At 41.7% G+C, this 20,548-nt stretch overlaps 2 protein-coding genes across 3 annotated transcripts in view; one reads left to right on the top strand and one right to left on the bottom strand.

Moving 5' to 3' along the window:
* Positions 1-10,909, top strand: part of scube3 (signal peptide, CUB domain, EGF-like 3) — a 67,977-nt gene extending 57,068 nt beyond the window's left edge. For both annotated transcript variants that reach the window (XM_030055562.1, XM_030055563.1), the window contains 14 exons: positions 381-497; positions 3,680-3,802; positions 3,951-4,067; positions 4,232-4,327; positions 4,502-4,618; positions 4,829-4,990; positions 5,597-5,800; positions 6,021-6,182; positions 6,292-6,459; positions 6,584-6,745; positions 6,852-7,049; positions 8,059-8,211; positions 8,307-8,386; positions 8,897-10,909. In XM_030055562.1, the coding sequence (XP_029911422.1) occupies positions 381-497; positions 3,680-3,802; positions 3,951-4,067; positions 4,232-4,327; positions 4,502-4,618; positions 4,829-4,990; positions 5,597-5,800; positions 6,021-6,182; positions 6,292-6,459; positions 6,584-6,745; positions 6,852-7,049; positions 8,059-8,211; positions 8,307-8,386; positions 8,897-9,049 (2,012 nt within the window). In that variant the 3' untranslated portion in view covers positions 9,050-10,909. The remainder of the gene's footprint in view (positions 1-380; positions 498-3,679; positions 3,803-3,950; positions 4,068-4,231; positions 4,328-4,501; positions 4,619-4,828; positions 4,991-5,596; positions 5,801-6,020; positions 6,183-6,291; positions 6,460-6,583; positions 6,746-6,851; positions 7,050-8,058; positions 8,212-8,306; positions 8,387-8,896) is intronic.
* Positions 10,910-11,622: 713 nt separating this feature from the next.
* Positions 11,623-19,429, bottom strand: LOC115361875 (complement receptor type 2). The gene is made up of 14 exons (XM_030055564.1): positions 19,273-19,429; positions 18,969-19,166; positions 16,973-17,072; positions 16,817-16,890; positions 15,607-15,810; positions 14,599-14,781; positions 13,814-13,984; positions 13,491-13,697; positions 13,119-13,310; positions 12,751-12,847; positions 12,546-12,619; positions 12,272-12,451; positions 11,999-12,175; positions 11,623-11,882 (listed from the first exon to the last, which is right to left on the bottom strand). Exons 1-14 carry the CDS (start codon positions 19,325-19,327, stop codon positions 11,863-11,865), a joined length of 1,932 nt encoding a protein of 643 aa, XP_029911424.1. The 5' UTR covers positions 19,328-19,429; the 3' UTR covers positions 11,623-11,862.
* Between the last annotated feature and the right edge of the window lie 1,119 nt (positions 19,430-20,548).

Raw genomic sequence — 20,548 nt, 5'->3', positions numbered from 1 at the left:
AAAAAGAGCACAGAGGAACTGATTGGCAGGTTCTTTGGGGAGAGAAAAACAGCCCTCCAGCAGCTATTATCAGGTGAAGAGCTGACTTTTGCTGTTGACTCCTGCTGAGGTCGCTTGTTATTTCAAAAATACTTTTCAGCGCATTGAAATGGAAAAGCGCATGACTGCAGGAGGTCAACAGCGACGCCGCGCACCAAACAGAATACTTCTTTTCAAGAGAAACTTTTTGTGTTATGACATGTTATTTGACCCATCGCAGTTTATGACACACAGTGAACACAATACACAAGATGAAGACAGGAAAATATGCCATGATGGCCGAAAAAAAACAACAATTTGTCCAACTATTTCTCTGACAGCATGTCTTTCTCTTTACACAGATATTGACGAATGCTCTTTTGACCGGGCCTGTGACCACTCCTGTGTCAACTCGGCTGGCAGTTTCCAATGCCTCTGCCATAAAGGCTATGTGCTGTACGGGCTGGCACATTGTGGAGGTGAGCTGACATTTCTGTCCTTATGCTCGGAAAAACACAATCATCAAGAATGGAATGATGTCATGGATATTACTTTTGGAAAAGTCTCCTCTGCTTTGACAAATCATATGGATGATAGAGATGTGATGATATGAAAACTCAAAATCATGATTACAACTACCAAAATTATCACATTTTTTTTTGTATCACTGCAGTATTGTTTTAATTTCCTAAAATATAAATTAGTAAAACACACTGAAATCATTTCACCATCGACTGTATTGAAAATCACAACATCAGTTATGCGCACTATGAGCTGCTGGCATTAAAGTAGTGACACAATCATTGCAATATGCGAACTTATAAAAAAGCAAGTGTGCAATTTACATCAGTGCAGATGACTGCTTGAGAAGAGAGTTTTCCTCCAACTGGAACACGTTTGCAGCCTATTCAGTGACAAATGGGGGAGATAAATTGGATGGGTGATAAAAAACATAGCTAACAAGTTAACATGTCATGCACGGGATGCATAAGAGCACATGTGAAGTGTGTTTTACATTACAGGAGTAGGCAGTGTTAACTGAAAGTGTCCATTTACATTAAAGGGAAGCCAAAACCCAAATCCAAATCTCTGAAGCCTGACCTTTTAATGATGAAAAGTAGTGTGTCAGTGCGTAGCGTAAAAACTGACTTTTTAAAAACTCCCAAATCAAACATGACAAATTTGAAACGGTGTAGCTAACCATCGCATATTTCATGGTTCATAGTAAAACGGGTTCCTGTTCCATTCCTAATGGATGACACAAAACATACCGACTGCAGCGTAGAGAGCTACAGTAGGCCAGATTCCTCAAGGTGGGGTGAGATCATGTCCACGAGGAGGAGCAGGTAGCAGATCTGCTGCGGGAGAGATAGTAGGAACAGCCTTGGGTTCCCGAAGGAGGTGCGTGGGCGCGTGCCAGAGCTGCCTGGCAGGGAGCAAAAGGCCCGCCAGAGCACATCAGGGTGTTGCGGCGGGCCTTTGATGGTGTGTGTATCACCAGTTAGAATCTGCTGCTGTCTCCAGTGCCTGAGGGCTACACAGTAGGTGTGGGACAGACAAAGAGACACAGAGAGAGACAGTATATGCATTCAGAATGCATAGCTTTGCAGTGATTTGTTCTCTTTTTTCGTCTGCCGGTCGACAGTTTTACTGGTATGTTACGCTAGAACATAGAAGACGGGATATTAGCTGCGACTAGAGAGCGGGAATGTTTAATAATGGGGTCTGTGCAAAAACAGCACTGCAGTTATTGTCTCCGAGGCGTGTGGCTTTAGGAATCAGTTAACGAAACCTTACTTTCAAATTAAAACCCATGTATTTTCATGACACCTACTCCACATGTAGATAGCCATCTGATTGCAAATGCAAGCACGGAAAGCATGGGAATTGGGTTTCACGCGATAGAAGTGATAGACTGTGATGAGGCCACATTGAGCAGGTGAAAGGAGAGGGTGCTCAGGAGTAAACGACTGTCCGTGCCATTGTTGAGAGAGCCAGTGATGAATGATTTCTCCTTCTTCACCCGTGCTGTGGAGATTTATAGCGCTCCCTGTTGTGCTTGCTCACTCCCAGCTCTAACCAAGGTTATGTTATTCCCCATGTGGCTCCCCACCAAAGTACATCTGACAAACAATGCAGAAAGCCATCTTCAGTGTTTAACAATAGATTCACCCTAAACAACCCCAATTAGGTCAGTGACCCGCTGTCGAGCGTTGTGCAGAGGCCTGTCAACACTCCTCTCAACTTTAGGCCTGAGACTGCAGCCGGCCAAGCTCCGGCTCGGCTAGAAAAACAACCCTGTAATTTTTCCCTCTCAGTTCAGCGAGATGATAGACTCAGAACATTTGATACTAAATACTAAATATTTCACAAAGAAATCAATTTGAGTCTAGAATCTTACCTTATTTGATCTCGCTGGTGGTGCGTTTCACAGAAAATGCCGGTTCTTCTAATCGTGGCAAATGTAGGCTGATTTCTCCTTCAAAAGACAGAAACTACCAAAAGTGTACTGATCCAAATTAAAGGCGTCAAAAACGGAGTAAAATCTGAAGATATTTATCCACAGTTTTTCCATGAAGTCACCGCTTCTTCTGAATGAAAGCAGGCACAGGCAATCGTCGAGAGAGGGTGTCAATTTGAGTCTTTTTTCCCCCCTTGCGTTTTCTTGGCTCTTCTTTGTTGGTTTGTTCTATCTGAGCATTCAAAGAGAGCGAGAGATCTGGAAAAGGTCAATGAAGATGGAGCAGCTTGGTTACATATCAAATGTGGGAGGAACAAAGAAGTCAAAACAACAGCTGCTGGCAGACGAGGAGTTTTTTTCATCAGATATTCATTATAGTTCTTTGTCCTTTAAATTGAGTGCTTTGATGCGGAGGATAAGCAGCACATCTCTCGCTGCATTTCTGAGCAGCTCTGGCAACACACTGGCAAAACACGGTTGATGAAGTCATCATCTTCATCTGGGAGTACAGAGGCATGCAGACTGTTTTTTATTCAGGGTGAATAATTGAATGAGACAAGGAAGAGCATTTCATATCAGCAGGCCACATCATCAATCACTGCCATTATCTCTGTCTCTTTCCTGGTGTCCTCGCCACTTATCCACTGCCTGGCGCATCCTCAGCTCTCCCAAGTAAACTAATTTTCTGTCTGACATCCAAGTCAGGCTGCCTGCATCTGGTTCCTGGATGGTTTAAGTGCTTTTTTAGTTCAGCTTGCCTGCAAAAAGGTGATTACAATTTAGTCGCTCACCACAAGTCTCTTCAAGTCTTTCTCGCCGAGCAGGGCAGAAGTTTCGCCCATGAAATACAATGTGGTGACATCAAAATGAAGAACCACTTCTGTTTACACACGCAAACACATTCATCTTCGTAGAACCTGACATCTGACAGGCTAAATTGATCTGACCTCACAGGGACTCGTCAGCTGTGTATTTATTAATAGGCCAGTTTCTCTTTTTAACTAGACAAAACTGACTCCAGTCGTTTTTAGCAGCTACATTTACTTTACTCAAGTCAGCCGCTCAATAAAAGTGTTTTTTTCCCTCATGTTTTGATGTTTTAGTCTGTGAAACAGAAGAGTGCAAGTGTGTACATACAAATGTCATGTTACTGTTTTGTAAATCCTTCAAATATCAGTATATTTGTATATCTTTTTACAGATATTGATGAATGCAGTATAAACCGTGGGGGCTGCAAATATGGCTGTATTAACACTCTGGGGAGCTATGAGTGTACCTGTCCACCAGGATACAAGCTGCACTGGAACAAGAAAGACTGTATTGGTATGTACTACTGCTGCCCCCCAGTGGTTAGTTCACAGACACACACTCAAATGTAACGTAAGGTCAAAATCAGACTTGCAGTAGTTCTCTTGTTCTACTTTATGACAGTGTGTGAGTCAGTGTGGATGTTATTTCATTTTTTTTTCAGAGCTGGTGAAATGTCCTCCTGGACTGGTAGCCCCTAAGGCCACTCTGACCTGCAGCAAGATGGGCAAAAAAGAGAGCTGTTCTCTTACCTGTGCTTCTAAAGCTCATTACTTGGCAGGTATGTTGCTCCCAACAGTGTTTCATCAAAAATCAGATCAACAGAACTGTGCATAATTCAGCAAAACATGTTTTGTTGGCACAGGGCTCAAACAAAAACTCTAAAAGCTGTGTTTTTCTTTTTCTTTTCTTTTTTTTTTTTGGTTTGTTTTTCATCTGTTGCAGAGTCAGATAACAGCTACTCTGTGAGCTGCGGTATCCCCATCCTCAGAGGGAAGTCCCCAGCCAGGCTCAACGCCAGCAGCAGTCAGGGCTGCATAGGTTTGCTGCCCTCTAGATTCACACAATCACAACACTTTTCAGCAGTCCAATCGTTCAGTCACATCTGTACAGGATGTCCTCTTTAGCCGTGTGCATGCCACATAGGATCTGTTGTGCTGTGATAAGTGTGATGTTGTAGTGTCCTCCCATCCACTGTGCTGTGTTTGCCTGTAGAGACTTTGACCCCTCCAGTGAAGCAGACAGCCTCTTTCAAGATTAAAGATGCCAAATGCCACCTCCACCCTAAACTGACTGGAAGGACAGAAGACAGGGGGCGGACACTAGGGCCAGGTAATTCATTTTCAGGCTGGCTGCTTTGGAAACGGACATTTGTCCTGCAGGTGTTGCTGATTATGTTGCTGTGTCTACCCCTTCTATAATTAAATGCACTTCTGTCTGCTGCTCTTGATCTGTGCCTTCCAGAAAAAAAGACCACCGTACTCTCAATCACAAGTTATGTCTAGCTCATGAATGACATGTACACCGATTATGCACATACAGGAGGTGGACAGCCCTGCAGTAACTGCCTAGTGACGTTTGTCAATCTCAAATGTGACTCCTCCAAGAAAGCTAAAGGGCGTCGTGCCCGCAACCCATCTAACAAGGAGGTCACACGCATCACTTTGGAACTGGAAGCCGAGGTCAAACCTGGTGACACCACAGGTCAGTCTGGACCTTTGACTTTATTTGATTAACTGTGCAGTTATTTTTTGTTTGAACCTTGTGATCTTTTTTTATACAGCTCACAGATATCATCAGTGATCGCAATACATGACAAACTGTACAGTAGGGCTGGGCGATATGGACAAAATTGTATCTTTGACCAAATGCCATCATATCTATACTGTCATGATGATATTGTTTTGCTTTCACAGATGTTTCCACACAAAATATTTTTCTTAAAAATTCATTAGTAATGTGGATATGATGACCAAGCAGGGAGAAGAAAATAACTGAACAGCTACAACAGTCTAATGAGTTCAGAAAATTGCATTTCTTTACAGTAATGCAGCATTTAAAACCAGGAAGACATTTATGCCATATCATCATATTACAACATCCAAAATCCCAGGCAATATCTAATGTTATATAATGATATTAATAAAATCAGGATATCACCCAGCCAAACTGTACAGTACACATGAATTTCTCATCCTTACAATTCCATATGTATATAAATTATTAAATTGTGTATCATGAATTTGATCAGATTTAGCTGTGTACCTGTAAATGAATCATAGTATAGTATGTGTTTATACCCATAACCAGGGAGCTGCAACCTCAGCTGCCTGAGGCAGCGCATGGAGAAGCAGGTTAAGACGTATATCAAGGCTTTGAAGAAGTCCATTAATCAGGAGCGCTTCCTGATACGAGTGGCGGGGTTGGAGTATGAGGTGGCTCAGAAACTTCCCCAGGCTGCCTCGGGTCAGGAGAACTGCGGCCCTGGCAGGGAGAAAGACAGCGGCCGATGTGGTAAGACCAAGAGAGGGTTGACCAGAAGTGTCTCAGTGTAATGTTTATTTTTTCTAGATGCAGTATAACTAGCACCGTAAACATGAAACTCTAAGACCTAAGGCACAGTTAGAATTTATCCTTAACTCCACCAACATCCTATTATGTTCTGCAGTACAAGGTGGTACGATGTTAAGTGTGTGTTCATCTCTGACCAGAGCCTTTGTGGATATTCTCTCAGTCAGATGCTTGCCGGGGTCTTACTACCATGGTGAGCAGGAGCGCTGTGTCCAGTGCCCGCCCGGCACCTTTCAGGAGAAGGAGGGACAGCTGGCCTGTGACCTCTGTCCTGGCAGTGACGGCCATGGGCCTGCTGGGGCTCGAAACATCTCCTCCTGCGCAGGTAGCCTTCCCCAAACTCATGCTTAACATTTATTCCCGCTCAGGCGAAGGTCTAATAACTATTTAGTATGTATGAAATGTGCCCTCAATGCTCTGCAAATCAAATCCAGGCCAGTGTCCTACGGGGTACTTCTCCAGTGATGGGTTCAAACCTTGTCAGCCGTGTCCTCAAGGCACCTACCAGCCTGACCTGGGACGCACCCTGTGCTTCCCTTGTGGCGGAGGACTGAGCACCAAGCGGGAGGGGGCCAGCTCCTTCCATGACTGTGAAGTCAAAGGTCAGCTTGTTATTCTTACATGTAACCAGTGAATGAGTAATGTATTGTAACTTGTCACTTAACCCACTGAATATTTCATCTTGCGTTGGCCACTTGTGTGCTTGTCTCCATTTTAATCCTACAGTTCAGTGCTCTCCAGGCCATTATTACAACACCACAGTACACAGGTGTATTCGCTGCCCGCTGGGCACCTACCAGACAGAGTTTAGACAGAACTACTGTATTTCCTGCCCTGGGAACACCACCACTGATTTTGATGGGGCCACCAGTGTCTCCCAGTGCAAGAGTGAGTATGAGGCAAAATTACTGTTTGTGTTTGTAGCGTAGTTTTTTTTTTTTTTTTTTTTTTTTAAATCTGAAATCTAATTGGTGTTTCGTGTGTGTATCTCCAGACAGGGAATGTGGTGGAGAGATGGGGGAGTTCACGGGTTACATCGAATCACCCAACTACCCCGGTAATTATCCTGCAAACGTGGAGTGTATTTGGAACATCAACCCGCCCAGCAAACGTAAGATCCTCATTGTGGTGCCGGAGATTTTCCTGCCCTCAGAGGATGAGTGTGGAGACGTGCTCGTCATGAGGAAGAACTGTGAGTGCATCTCTGTAAAGTTGGAACTGTGAGTGTGTGTGTGTGTGTGTGTGTGTGTGTGTGTGTGTGTGTGTGTGTGTGTGTGTGTGTGTGTGTGTACACACATGTAGAATCAAAAAGTTTACACCCAAGTCTCTCAAACTGTTCTTTTAATCCGGTTTCTTCACATAATATTACAGCACAGGGTTATGCAGCACAAATGAAGGCTTAATTGTTAGTGATTTATACTCTGTGCTGTAATATAGCTTGCAGAAATAACTGTAGATTAAAAGAACATTTTGATGGACTTTGGTGTCTTCGGTGTTAATGCTATATGACTTTAGTCAACTTGGTTGAGCACAACGATTTTTTTTCCCCTTTCATTCATACACGTTCATATTTATACACTTAGAAATTATGACAGTTGAATGAGTTAAAATGGTCACCTCCAAATCCTCTTTAGATATAGATGTTTAATTATTCTGTATTTATTATGTATTCCATAGAGCTGGACCAAGTCTAACATTTTCTGCCACCCAGTACCAGGTATCAGCGACTGCCACATGGAAGCTATACTATAAATTATACACCTATTCTATATACACACATTCTCTTCTATAGATATTTTGCAAATATGTTTCATAATACATATAGTCTATGAAAAAGCTTAAAGGCCTATAGCAATTCTATAGATGTATTTTAGTACATTCTATTTTTTATTACTCTGATAGGGTATGTAAAGGTATTCATTTTTCCATTTTATTTATTTTGTTTTTTGTTGTTTTTATTTTAACATATACCTATCAACACTAGATGAGAGAAATTTTGTGTAGTCTACTACTGTCTCTGTGCAATGTCTGGATATCCTGCTGCTGTAACCCAAGAATCTCCCAATTTGGGATCAATAAGATAATACATATATCTATCTATTTCTTTCTATTTCTCTGTATCTGTTCAGAGATATTGCACCACACAATGAGCAGTTTTGAAAACCCAATTAATCAACTTTGTCCTTTCCATGCCCTCCAAGGGTCGGCTACATCCATCACCACCTACGAGACGTGTCAGACGTACGAGCGGCCCATTGCCTTCACTGCTCGCTCCAGACGCCTCTGGATCAACTTCAAGTCCAACGAGGCCAACAGCGCCCGTGGCTTTCAGATCCCCTACGTCACTTATGACGGTAAGTGGCTGGCCCATTAGTCACACTGGTTCGTTTTCACTAAAACGTAAGTCAATCATTCATAATTGTCTTGTGTTTTGCCTTGATTAATTCAGAGGACTACGAGCAGCTCGTAGAGGACATAGTGAGGGATGGAAGACTGTACGCCTCAGAAAACCATCAAGAAATCCTCAAGGTTAGCAGTTTTATTCTTCTAATATTCAGTGCATATTACTAACTTCATTTATTAACGGCACATAAACAAAAACACATGGGAGAAGTGATTCAGTTAAAACAATAACCCATTTCATGTTGTGCTTTCTGGTGATTTTACAAAAGCTTACACAAGCATAGATTTGAGTGGCTGATTGCCTTTATTAAATTTGACTAACACTGTGTGAAAACATGAGAACATTAATATTCAACAAACCAAATGCTTCAGTGAGGTAAACAAAGCCATTGCTAAACAACAAATGAGCTCCAGCGTGAGTGCTTATGTTCAGTTACTGCATCCCATATTGAAAATTAACCATTAATGTGGCCACAGGTGTGTTTTTAATCGCTGGGATTAATATTTAATGTGGCCACAGGTGTGCAGTCGACTATTTTATCATGAATTTGGATGGGACTCGGCCGATCAGTGCTGAGGACCGCAAACTGTCTGGTTTGTAATAAATATTTTACAGCTGTCTTTTCTTCCTAACAGGATAAAAAACTGATTAAGACTCTCTTTGACGTGCTGGCCCACCCAAACAACTACTTTAAGTACACCACTCGGGAGTCCAACGAGATGCTTCCCCGCTCCTTCATACGTCTTATAAGCAGCAAAGTCTCCGCTTTCCTGCGACCATACAAGTAAAAGGTCCAGCAGCCTGTGAAGCACTAGATCATGACGCCTCCCTGACCCCCCACCTCCTCCTCCTCCTCCTCCTCCACCCAACCTCCCCTCCCACAGGCCGCATCCCTCTCACTGGACTTAAAACACAAAACAAACGAAATTAGCTTTTACCCTCTTTTCTTTTCCACGGGCTTTATCTCAACAACAAACCCTTCACTATGCAGATTTAACAAAGTATTGAACATCATCTGTGTTTTAAGTCTCTTTTTTTCCTCCGTTTCCCTTAAACACTGCAGTCCCTTTGCTCGAGCAGCGAGTGGGGATGTAGAGTATGTGCGTGGGTTTGTGTTTCTATTGTCCTGTGTGATGAAAACCACGAAAACCAATAGAAACATCTATCTCAAACAGTAGGAGTGGTGTTTGTTGTGTGTGGTTTGAGCTAGAATTTGTTGTTGCATTTGCGTAAATGAGCGGTCGGACCTCCAGCTCCAACTCCTACGTATGACTGTTTTTAAGTGTTGTGTAACCTTGATTGCATCAGTGTCTACGTGCTGTCCTCAAGGAGGAGCAGTTGCTAATTTCATGTCACCGCTGCATTCCAGGTCATTCAAAGCCTTACTATATTTGAGCTCTTAGAGCAACTTCCTAGGATATTACTGTTAAAACAGTTAATCTCTGTTTCCTTCCTTCTGTCGAGATTGTACAGGTGTTTTCCAACCTCTGCATAGTTTTTTTTTTTTCTGAAATTCTTTTCCAAGTTAAATTAACAAAGCAAATAAAAAAGGTTAGTTTATCATTCAGAACACAATGGACACTTTGGAGATGAATTACAAGCTTATAATTGTTAGAGCCACAGAAATGAGATAAAGTGATGTCTTTGTGGAACATTCCTCTGACAGAGCGAGAGAGAGAGAGAAAGAGAGAGAGAAATGTCTTTGAGGGACATTATGTTTGCTGCTTCTTTTAAAAGGTCACTTTAATTCTTCAATCTCATTGTTTTTCTGATGTATCCTGACTTCTACCACACTAATAGTCTATAGGTTTAAAAGAAAAGGAATGTTAGAATATGAAATGCAACTCTAGTCCTTATACACAGTAAGTTGATAATCTCACGTTGCCTGTCTCTGTGGACTACCAGTTTTATGTTCGTTTTTATTTCAATCTTGTAAATAATGAAAATAAATTAGACGAGGGTTGAATTCTTTAATCCCAATTTGCTTGAGCAGGACCCCCCGCCAAAACAAATCACTTTCTGCCCTTGATCTCCCGCCCATCTCTAATCCAAAGACACCCCAGTCCCCCTCCAAACACCCCCAGTCAGATTTTGTCCTGTCCCAGTAAAACCAGCTCTTCCAAAGACTGCCTGAACGGGCAGGCCGAGTTGTTTTGTGCACTAGATCTAGAGCCTGTCACCCTACCTTTGTAGTACAAGTGCAATGAATTAAAGCAACACTCCTTAATTTTGGTTACACCCCATGGTGACGCATAAACAATGCTGAATAATTGTTCTTTGTGTCTCCAAGGGCTTCCCATGTCAAAACAAGTTACAGATATGTTAGTCACTATGAAAAAATGTACATTAAGGAGGATTGCTTTATGTTTCAATGTGTTACTGCTCTCTTATCCAGAGAAATACTAAAATCATTGTCAGTATGTAGTAAAAATGGAGTATTTGTGATGTCTGGAAAATATTCTTTGTAATTTCAGAAAACAGTGACCAAACAGGGTAAATTAGTGTAGGTAAAGCTCTACCACTTCAAAATAAGATCTATTAAATGTTAAAAATTTCTAATCCTACCACCACTGCAATCACGCAGTTGCATTGTCAGTGAGCTAATGACAATGATGAAACCTCATCTTTATACTGGATATTCAACCCTTCAAAAGAGAAAATTTAAATTAGTGACTGCTTTGATCTCTAAATCAGTTTCCCTGGGAGGATTTTTTTCTCTTCTTCGTTATGTAAATAGATATATTTCAGAGTTGTGTACCATACGTCCTTTAGTTGTAAGCACGGGAGCTTTAGGATGACAAAGGGATTTTGACCACATCGTCAAACTAGAAGGCAACAGCGGGCCGAGCCATGAAGCGTCCAGATCAGTTTTAAATCCAATGCATATCTTAAACTGTATTTCTCTTCTTATTCTCAAAAATCCAGCCACATTGCCAGTCTGTCACTTGATTGTTTAGATCTAGTATCCCATACTTGCTTTTGGATGTCAAAGAGCACCCCTCCCACTGTAACTACTTCCTTCTTGCAACCTGATCAATGTTTTTTTTGTTTTGAATCGTTGCCTTTTAACAAGAGTTTGCTATGATGTATCATAGAGTTGATAATGATATTTGCACTTGAATTGTTATTGCTCATGTAAAGAGATGTCTGGATTTTGTATTGTCTTTTTAAATGAATGGAATTGGTGTTCTTAATTTCTTGTAGCTTGTTTGTTCATGAAATGCTCACTCACCGTTTTAGTCTATAGAGATGATACACATAACATTATCGACTGTAAAAACTATGTACAGAGGTGAATGAAACAAGTTTGTACTTGTTACTGCCCAAAACACTTATCAAAATAAACATACTGTACTTCAGCTTTATTTCAAACCATTTTTTATTGTGTAACAAGTTTATACATCATAGGTTTCGTCACTGGCCAGGTCAAGCCACATACAATTTAAAAAAGGGTTTATTTTGAATGCAGTGATATTGTTTAGGATAGCTTAAAAAGTGAGTTTTTCAGCCATGTGCCCAGAGCTTATTTGATAAAGTGACTGCAGCTGAATGGTGTAAATGGCTTGGACTTGACAGTGCAGTTGCCCGCCTTAATTATGTTTTAGTACCGTCGGCCACGTGCTGAAAAGAGAAAATGTTGATAAACCCATCAAAAGCTGGTTTGAGCCAAGATTTTACTGTTGTGTTTTTAAAGCTGTATGAAAACAAATCACATGCATGGTAAGTTCAGGATTTACCTCTACACGTGGGAAGGCGAGGGAGCCACTGCCCATTGGCGCCACAGACAACAGTGCTTGCGCCATACATGACGTGACCCCGGACACACTCAAAGGACACAATGTCCCGATACTGATACGGCGTACTCTTCCACATCCACATGGCGTTGGGCACATTCGGAGTGTCACATGTCCTCACTGTAAGGAGATTTCCAACCATAAAACATCAATTTTCATTCTATTCTTTTGAAATGCAGGGGAGGGAAAAATCTCATCACCAGCAGCATCTCTGACCTTTGCACACAGGTGGAGGCGCACTCCACGTCCCGTCTTTGGTGCACCAGATTTCCCTTTGTCCAGTAAGAATTCCACTGGGACATCGATAGCCAATCACGCTGCGGAACATGTAAGACTGAGCTGGAGTGCCGATCCTCACTGCATTTGTCGCTTGCTGGGGCTCCTCACACTCAACAGCTGCAAGACACAAATCCAGCACTTTCGGGATTATTTGAAGGATTAAGGGTGAAAAAACCGTGTGCTATAATTCACTCATCATAATTCACAGCACCTTCACAGACGGCAACACGTCCATCCCAGCCATCATTTGTGCAGGTTCTGGTTCCCCGTCCCACAAGTAGATACCTGGCAACAAAGTGTACAAAGTATAATTTTTTGTACTCAGAGGATAAATGAATGCAATGACTGTACAGGGCAAAGTATAACAGTGTGTAAGCAAGCAGCACAGCTTTAGGGAATTCACTGCAGTCTCTCACCCCTCATTACAGACAGCTGTAACGGTGTCTCCAAACTCTGCTCCAGTATATACAAACTGTCCGTTTTCAACCTCCCCTGCAGAGCCACATGACTTCCCTGTGGGAATTAAAAGCAAAAAAAGTTAAAAATTTTTTATCAACAAGCTAAACATGACAGTAAACAGGTCAGAAAGTGCAAAAAAAGCCATGATTAATCTGATTATGATTACTTAAGTAACAATTAACCTTCCTCAAACCCATGAAATTGGGTATAGAACTCAAAGATCTCAAAGTCTTTAGCGATAGAGACGAGCACTTCTAACAACACTGCTGAAATTCAGTTTAAGAAATTCACAAAAACCTGACTCAAGTATTAGAAAAGTCCTTACGTTCACATGTTAGCAGCATCGGTGTCCATTTTCCATTGACACATCTGCGGTACCTGCTGCCCCCTGCTGGTGTGTATCCAATATCGCACACGTAATGCACTTGGTCACCAGAGGCAAAAGATGTCATCGTGATGTAGCCGTCAGCCAGGTGGGCGTTGGCTTTGTAGGTGTCTGCTGGAACAGTGCAGCCACCTGAGGAAACAGAGGCATTTCAACACTTGTCATTTAAAGTCAAACCTGCAACCTGCGTTTCCCATAATCCAGCTTAGAGAAAACACACACCAACCCTTTACCTCCAACACAACTCTTGTCTGAAAAAAATTGGAATTTTCTCAAAACTCCATTGTTCACCCGTCTGAAAACTAATCTCACCTTTATCATTAGAGGGCAGACACTGCGGGAGCTGAGGCTGCCACTGGCCGTCAGGGCCACAGGTGACCTGCTGGGATCCTTCCAGCTGGAAACCCTGGTTGCAGGTGAAGGTCACCGAGTCTCCCACCCCGTGCACCGCAGCATCTCCACCGCTCTTCACACTGTTGGCCACGGCAGGGCTGGAGCAGGTGGTCTCTGCCCCGTTCTCTGAAGAACATCAGAATGACATGACTGTCTACAGGCCCATTTTTTTTTTTTTATAAAGTATACATGCTGTTGAGGATGTGGGGGCAGAATTTACTTGGATTAGGGTTAGTTATTACCTGATACACACTGGGGAATTGCACTCCACTTCCCCGTCTCTAAACAGACAACAGTTCTGGGGCCTTTCTGCTGGTATCCCTTGTCACAACTCACAGTAATAGTCCTGTTAACCCTGACATGCCTGGAGGAAAGCCTGCTGTGAGCTACCTTTAGCTCTGGACATCTGGCCACTTAAAGAAACCAAGCGTAAACACAAGAGTCGCTTATTACAGCCAGGTAAGGATGAACACGTTATAAGGCTTTATCTTGTACAATCTTGTACAATTAAAAACACCAAATTTAGGCTCATTTTTACTGTGGTGTGAATGGTGAGGAATCGTTAAAAAAAAAAAAAAAAGCAATTCATGGCAGCTTTTATTTATAAACACTCAAATTGTTGGTTTGCAGTGATAATTCTCTATCATCCCAGTGAGCTGCATTCTGTCACTGTTTCATTATTTCCCTTCCAACTGCTTCTGACACCCAACTTATTAGTCTACCAAAATAATTTTCTACACGGAGCCAAGCCTGGAAATACCAAATTGGACCAAATGCAGAAAGAAACTAAGCAGATTACTGGGGCTGATGCATGTTGACAGTTGCAGCTTTGCAAACACTGGAAGGTCTCTCAGTAATGTCAAAGTGACATCAGAAAATCTGTAGTGTCATTGAGCACCAGTTCTGTCATAAGACCATAAAAAAGTCACACTAGAAGATGGAAAAGTAGCCCATCTGGGAAATACAATGTGCATAAAATGAGAAGTTATGGTCTAATAAATGGAGAAGTATCCTCTACGTCACTCACATATGCACTTTGGAAGAGATGGGGTCCATTTTCCGTCTAGCCCACATGTAGCAGTGGCTGATCCATTTAACATGAATGGCTGTTTGCAAGAGAAGGACAGAGTGTCTCCGTGTTTATGCGACTGTTTTAGGCCACTGACGACCATGGGCCGTTGCTGAAGCTTGGGCTTTACACACCTGATGTCTGTGGGGGAAGAGGGACACAAAAAGCAGTGTGAGAGTTTGATTTTAACGCAGTCCTTCATTAGAACACCATTACATACAAACCCAGGTTCCAATAGCTCAGGAGTATAGATACAGATAGATAGATATACTTCATTGATCCCAAACTGGGAAATTCTTGTGTTACAGCAGCAGCTTATCCGGATGTTGCACCAGAACAATAGTAGACTACATAAAATATACCTATCAATACTAGAAGAGAGAAATATATAGCTATACATACAAACACACACACCTTTCACCTTTAAACATTTGCATAGACTATAGTATAATGCAATATATCTGCAAAATAACTATAGAATAGACTACATATAGAATAGATAATCATAATATATAATTTATGATAAAATTATGGCATGTGGCAGTCCCTGATGCCCGGTACTGTGTAGCAGAGACTGTCACATGTGGTCCAGCCTTATGGAAAACATAGAACATATATAGATATCAAATGATAAATATGTAAATAAAAATAGACATAATATATAAATGTAAAATGATATACTAGAGCCTATGAATTTAATACACAGTATCAACATGGTATACTATGCACTATTGCAGTGAGGTAATGTAGGAGTATAAAGATATGCAAATTCTCCAGAAACTACAAAGAAGAGCGTTCTGGGGTTTCTCTGTCAGACAGAGGTGAGATGTTGCAGAGAGTTACTGCTTTGATAAACACATTTAGCACCCTGAACAAAAGCTTTATTCTAGGGACAACTAATCCATCTAGACTATTTGTATTCAGCTTGTGTACAGAGTTAAGAGCAGTCCCCAGGCTCGACCTCACCATTAGAGGGCAGACACTGCGGGAGACGAGGCTGCCACTGGCCGTCAGGGCCACAGGTGACCTGCTGGGATCCATCCAGCTGGAAACCCTGGTTGCAGGTGAAGGTCACCGAGTCTCCCACCCCGTGCACCGCAGCATCTCCACCGCTCTTCACACTGTTGGCCACGGCAGGGCTGGAGCAGGTGGCGACCCTGGCACCGATCTCTGTATACAGAGAAGTTAGGACATAGTCTGCAAATAATCTTCCTAAACAGTAGATGAGCCTGCTGCCATTTTTTTTTTTTAAAGTCTCCATATTAACAATTGCATGACTTTCCGGGAAGTCTTTTTAGGATACAGCAACATATCATTCATCACTACACAAGAATCACAAACATTCAAAAATGCTGAGGCAAATTACCCTTGTTTACTCTGAAATTATTACCATGCCTTGGTAATGACAGCCTGTGGAGCCACAGACTGTGACCATGTGCAGATCTCTGCAACAGGGTTGTGCTGAGTCAAGCCTCTGCTTGTCTTTTTATTCAGAGTCAGACTTTGAACTGAATGTTATGTGCTTTATAGCATATTCTGATGTATGTTACACGACAGGCTAATCCTCGATAGACTTGCAGACTAGATGTACTTCATATTCATGCTGCTAGACAAAGCAGAGTGTGCTCAAAGCATCGAGAAGAGGGTATGAGCTTCTTGTCAGACATGCACTTAATTAACATTTCCAATTTGCACCACTCCTGAGAACTTTTGCAATTTCTGCCACTTCTTTCAAATTTTTGGCAGACATCTTTACAAGCAGAAAGGTACTGCCTCAGACCAGAAGGAAAATTATCCACACTTATTACAATATTGATATTCTATTTGCTCTGCACAACCTTCACCATGTGATCGACACAAAATCTTTGGCCTCATAAATTATCATATTGTTTTGTTCTTAGATTAAAATGCTTTGTGAAGCAGCTTGAGATCAATTTTACTGATTATGGAAACAAGCATTTAATGCAACTTGTTTAGTCAAGCAGGCTCATCTTTCACCTTCATTTTGTGCCAAGTTCAAGTGGTGATTACTCCCTTCACCCTTGAGGACAATACTGCTCGGTGAAATTACACCTTTAAGAACTGCGAACCACAGAGACTAAATCATCCCAGATCTACAATTCTAGATAAGGAGCCAATTATAATTAGCAACATTTTCTTGGGAATTTTTACCCACCTTCACATGAAGGGAATTCACCAGTCCACCCTGAGGATTTGCATATCAAATACTTTGATCCTGTGAGAGTATACCTGTAAACACAAAGGTGAAGTCAAATACAAATTCAGGGGGCTGTTCCAACCACATTTTAGATTTCCTCATCAGAATACGTACCCATGGTTGCACGTTGCATAAACCTTGTCCCCGATGACTGAGCCACCCTCATATCTGAACTCTCCATTGGGTAGGTCCCCCGCATTTCCACATGATTTTTCTAAAGAAAATCAGAGGAAATTCATGAGTAATCAGGGCCGGAACCAAGAGTGCCAGCTGCAGTGGGTTTAGCCAGAGGGATCTGAGGGCAGTCATTATGAAGGTGTGTCATTTCCAAAGTTTACCAAAACACTGGCAAGTCGGTTTTGTTTACAGCTTCATGCAAGTTGATACAATAAGCAGGAAGACTGATTCTACTGGGATGGCCAACGTTCAAAGCCCTGTGTTGTGTCCTTGAGCAAGAAACTGAAGCAACATCATTTCTGGAAGTGCCATCCTTTAACCAACCCAAGACTGGGTTCAGTAACCACAGACACAAAATATTTCCTTGTGTTTGATTTTACAGGAGATGTGCTTAGTAGTTTTACCCGCTCCAACTAAACAAGACAGTACTTCTGTTCCTGCTAAATCTGTGGCTTTCAAACCTGTCAACATTTGGTTGTAATCCATTTAATAAAATCATAATTATTGTTAGGTGCCACAGGATGTGCAAATCCTTCATCTGATGACATGAAACATGGACCGTCATTCTGGAGTCTACACAGGAACAAAATATCAGAATCAATTCACCATGAAGCCAACTAAAATACAAGGCTCATTGTCAAAATGTTACAAATCCTCTATAGTCTAAGTCCTCTATTGCTAGAGGACCTATGCTCTAATAGTTAATGAATTATGAATTAGGGCTGGGCCTGTTTTCTAATCTAAGGTTTAGGTTTTAATGTTAATGTTATGTTAATGATTCATTACTTTAGTGCTAGTTAGTGTGTATATTCACCCATCAGATTCAGTCTAACAACCTGAAGCCTTTTAATAAAACATTAGCCTCATGAACATGACACACTGAGAATATAACATCATAAAAATATTTGACAAGTCATTTCAGTTTGATTCGACTGTTTCAAATCAAAGCGTCACCTAACTGGAGGTAAAAACAAAACGAAAATACTACTACAACTACCGATAATAAAAATTCAGTGATGGTTAATTGAAGACACATTACAAGTCAGTCATAGGCCTGTACCAGCCTTACTAGTTTACTGGGGTTTACGATTGCCCCCGGTATGCACGTCATCACGTTGAAATATTTATTAGACCCGACATCATTATAAATCAATAGTTCAAATACATTCATCATGTCTTCCATTTAACTAAAAAACGTTTTTGGTCCTTTTAATCAGACATGGGATGTTTATTTAGGCTACCTTGACAGTTTCGGAGGTCAATTGTAACTCTTCTGACAATGTCACACTAACCTCGCGACAACTGCCACCTACATGCAGCAGGTTCCTGTAGCGGGTGGCAGAGGTCAGACTGGGAATGGGTAGCTCGTCCCGGGGTATTATTATTTTTAATAAATGCTGGTTAAATACGGGAAATCTACGGGAAAATACTAATACGGGAGGGGGCCGGGAAAGGGGGGCAAAATACGAGAAAATCCCGGCCAAAACGGGATACTTGACAGTATGGTTTTCTGTGCTACCGGCTAAGTTCATCAAGGGCTGTATAAACAAGTCCATGACACTTCTGCATTGTTTAGTAGATGGTGTAAGCTGGGATTCACACTGCATTTCTTCTAGTTTTCTTCCAGACGACCTCTGGCTGACTTCGATACTCTTGGTGCGGTATTCTCCGGCATGGCCACCAGGGGGCTTTATCACCTCTAAGTTTATCTTGAGAAAAACTTTATATATTTTTTTCTTTGTTTGTTTGTTTGTTTTGTTTTTTCCTACCAACATCATTAGTCCTTATCCTTCAAATCAAGCCTATAGCACTCAAAAAAAAAAAAAAAACTTCCTAGAGAATAAATAACTTTAGGCCTTATTAAAATTCAACATTTTGATCATTTTAACACTGAACTTGATAATATTATGACATGACATAGGGTTAGACTTACTTTCGCATTTCAGAGTCAGCACTGTCCACTTTCCGTTGTTGCAATGAACGGATCGGCTGCCTTTCAGAGGCGTGAAGCCCTCCTCGCAGTCGTAATACACCTTCTCCCCGTGGCTGTACTTGAGCCTCGACAGATATTTCGGGTCTAGCCTGGTGAACTGATGCACCGACGGCGTGGGACATTCCTTTGACATTTGAGCTATTTTGGAACATTTCAAAATAATAATAACAATAACAATACCAGCAGCATCAAGTGAAATAAAAACAGTCGCACTTGCGTGAGTTGGAGATTGTTTCCCATTTACCTGCAGCATGCATGAAAAACGAAAAAAGGACGATATTCCACCCAGCATTCGTCATGTTTGTCACTAGTGCAAAAACAAAAATGTGCGCCAACAAATCCTTACAAGGTTTAAGTGCCCGCGGTAGCAGTGACCTCAGCAATTTATAGAGGGAGGGTGGCAAGGCGGGAGCAGCCCACGAGAGCAGCTGATTGCAATAATACGATCATGGACCGTCGACACAAACAACACGAGGGCGGTGGCGTGCACACAGCAGACGGGAGGAAATCACTGCAAAGGCCACGTTCACGGTAATAACAGAGTGCCAGGGTTGAACAGCCCTCACTGTGCAACAAAGCCTCAAGCTCACACTGCTTACATGCCTATCTTTAGATCAAAATCACTGAATAAAGACAACAGTCCTCTCTAAAACAGATTGTTTTGCTAAGAAAGCTTGTATATGTGGATGTAAATTTTGCATTACTTATGACAGTGGTCCACAACCTAGTCCCTTTATTTTGTGCAAATAAACTGATCAAATCAGCATGAATGAGTGGCATCAATACACATGACATGCTCTTTATGTATTGACTTGTTGAGTATGATCATAGTTGAGCATACAGCTGACACCATGAAGGCAGATGCTCACTTCTCAACACCCCAACAGACCACATTGTGTATAAGGCTTTAAGCTGTCTCATCAAATCTGATTACTTGTGATTACTGTGTTTCTGATCATTGCATTTAACAGATTATGTCTTCTCAGCCAAGACATCCAGGCGGGGGTCGCTCTTTAACTTGGCCAGAACAAGGTTTCTTCCTCTTATTTCCTAATAAGGGAATATTTCCTTATATGTACTAAGGGTTAAATGTTGGTGACTCTTTTATTTTTTTAATTTGCTACATGCCACACTCTCATTTAGATCTAAGTCCTTTGACAAATGCATTGTGATGAAGAATCAGATAAATTAATTCTGGGTTTGTGTTTTGACTGCTGTGCGTAGAGTCATGATGGAGATTTACCATGGTGGCTTTGAGTCACACCATGCCACCTCTAGAGGGTGTGGTGGCATTCATGACTGTGCATCCACAATTTCAACATCAAATCCAGCTAAGTCCCTATCAAGCCTGCGAAGGCACGCATCAGTGTAGGTCTGTGGCCGACGTGTGGGTTTTAATTGCCTCAGACAGGACTGTTACATCGCAAGGGTGTGGAGACAGCTCACCTTTACTACCATGTGTAGGAGTTAAATGGACTTTAATGAAGTCTAACAAGCTCTTTATATGTGAATGATCTTTA

Source organism: Myripristis murdjan, chromosome 7, assembly GCF_902150065.1.
Source record: "Myripristis murdjan chromosome 7, fMyrMur1.1, whole genome shotgun sequence".
NCBI classification, from domain to species: Eukaryota; Metazoa; Chordata; class Actinopteri; order Holocentriformes; family Holocentridae; genus Myripristis; species Myripristis murdjan.
Note: the sequence above shows the minus strand (reverse complement) of the source record. Positions and strands in the feature narration are given on the sequence as shown.

Coding starts and splice junctions, on each gene's coding strand:
- LOC115361875 (XM_030055564.1), bottom strand. CDS start 19,327: ATGACGAATGCTGGGTGGAATATCGTCCTTTTTTCGTTTTTCATGCAT. Junction 19,167..19,272: donor GTTTTTCATGCATGCTGCAG/GTAAATGGGAAA, acceptor GTTCCAAAATAG/CTCAAATGTCAAAGGAATGT. Junction 16,891..16,972: donor TATGCAACGTGCAACCATGG/GTACGTATTCTG, acceptor TTGTGTTTACAG/GTATACTCTCACAGGATCAA.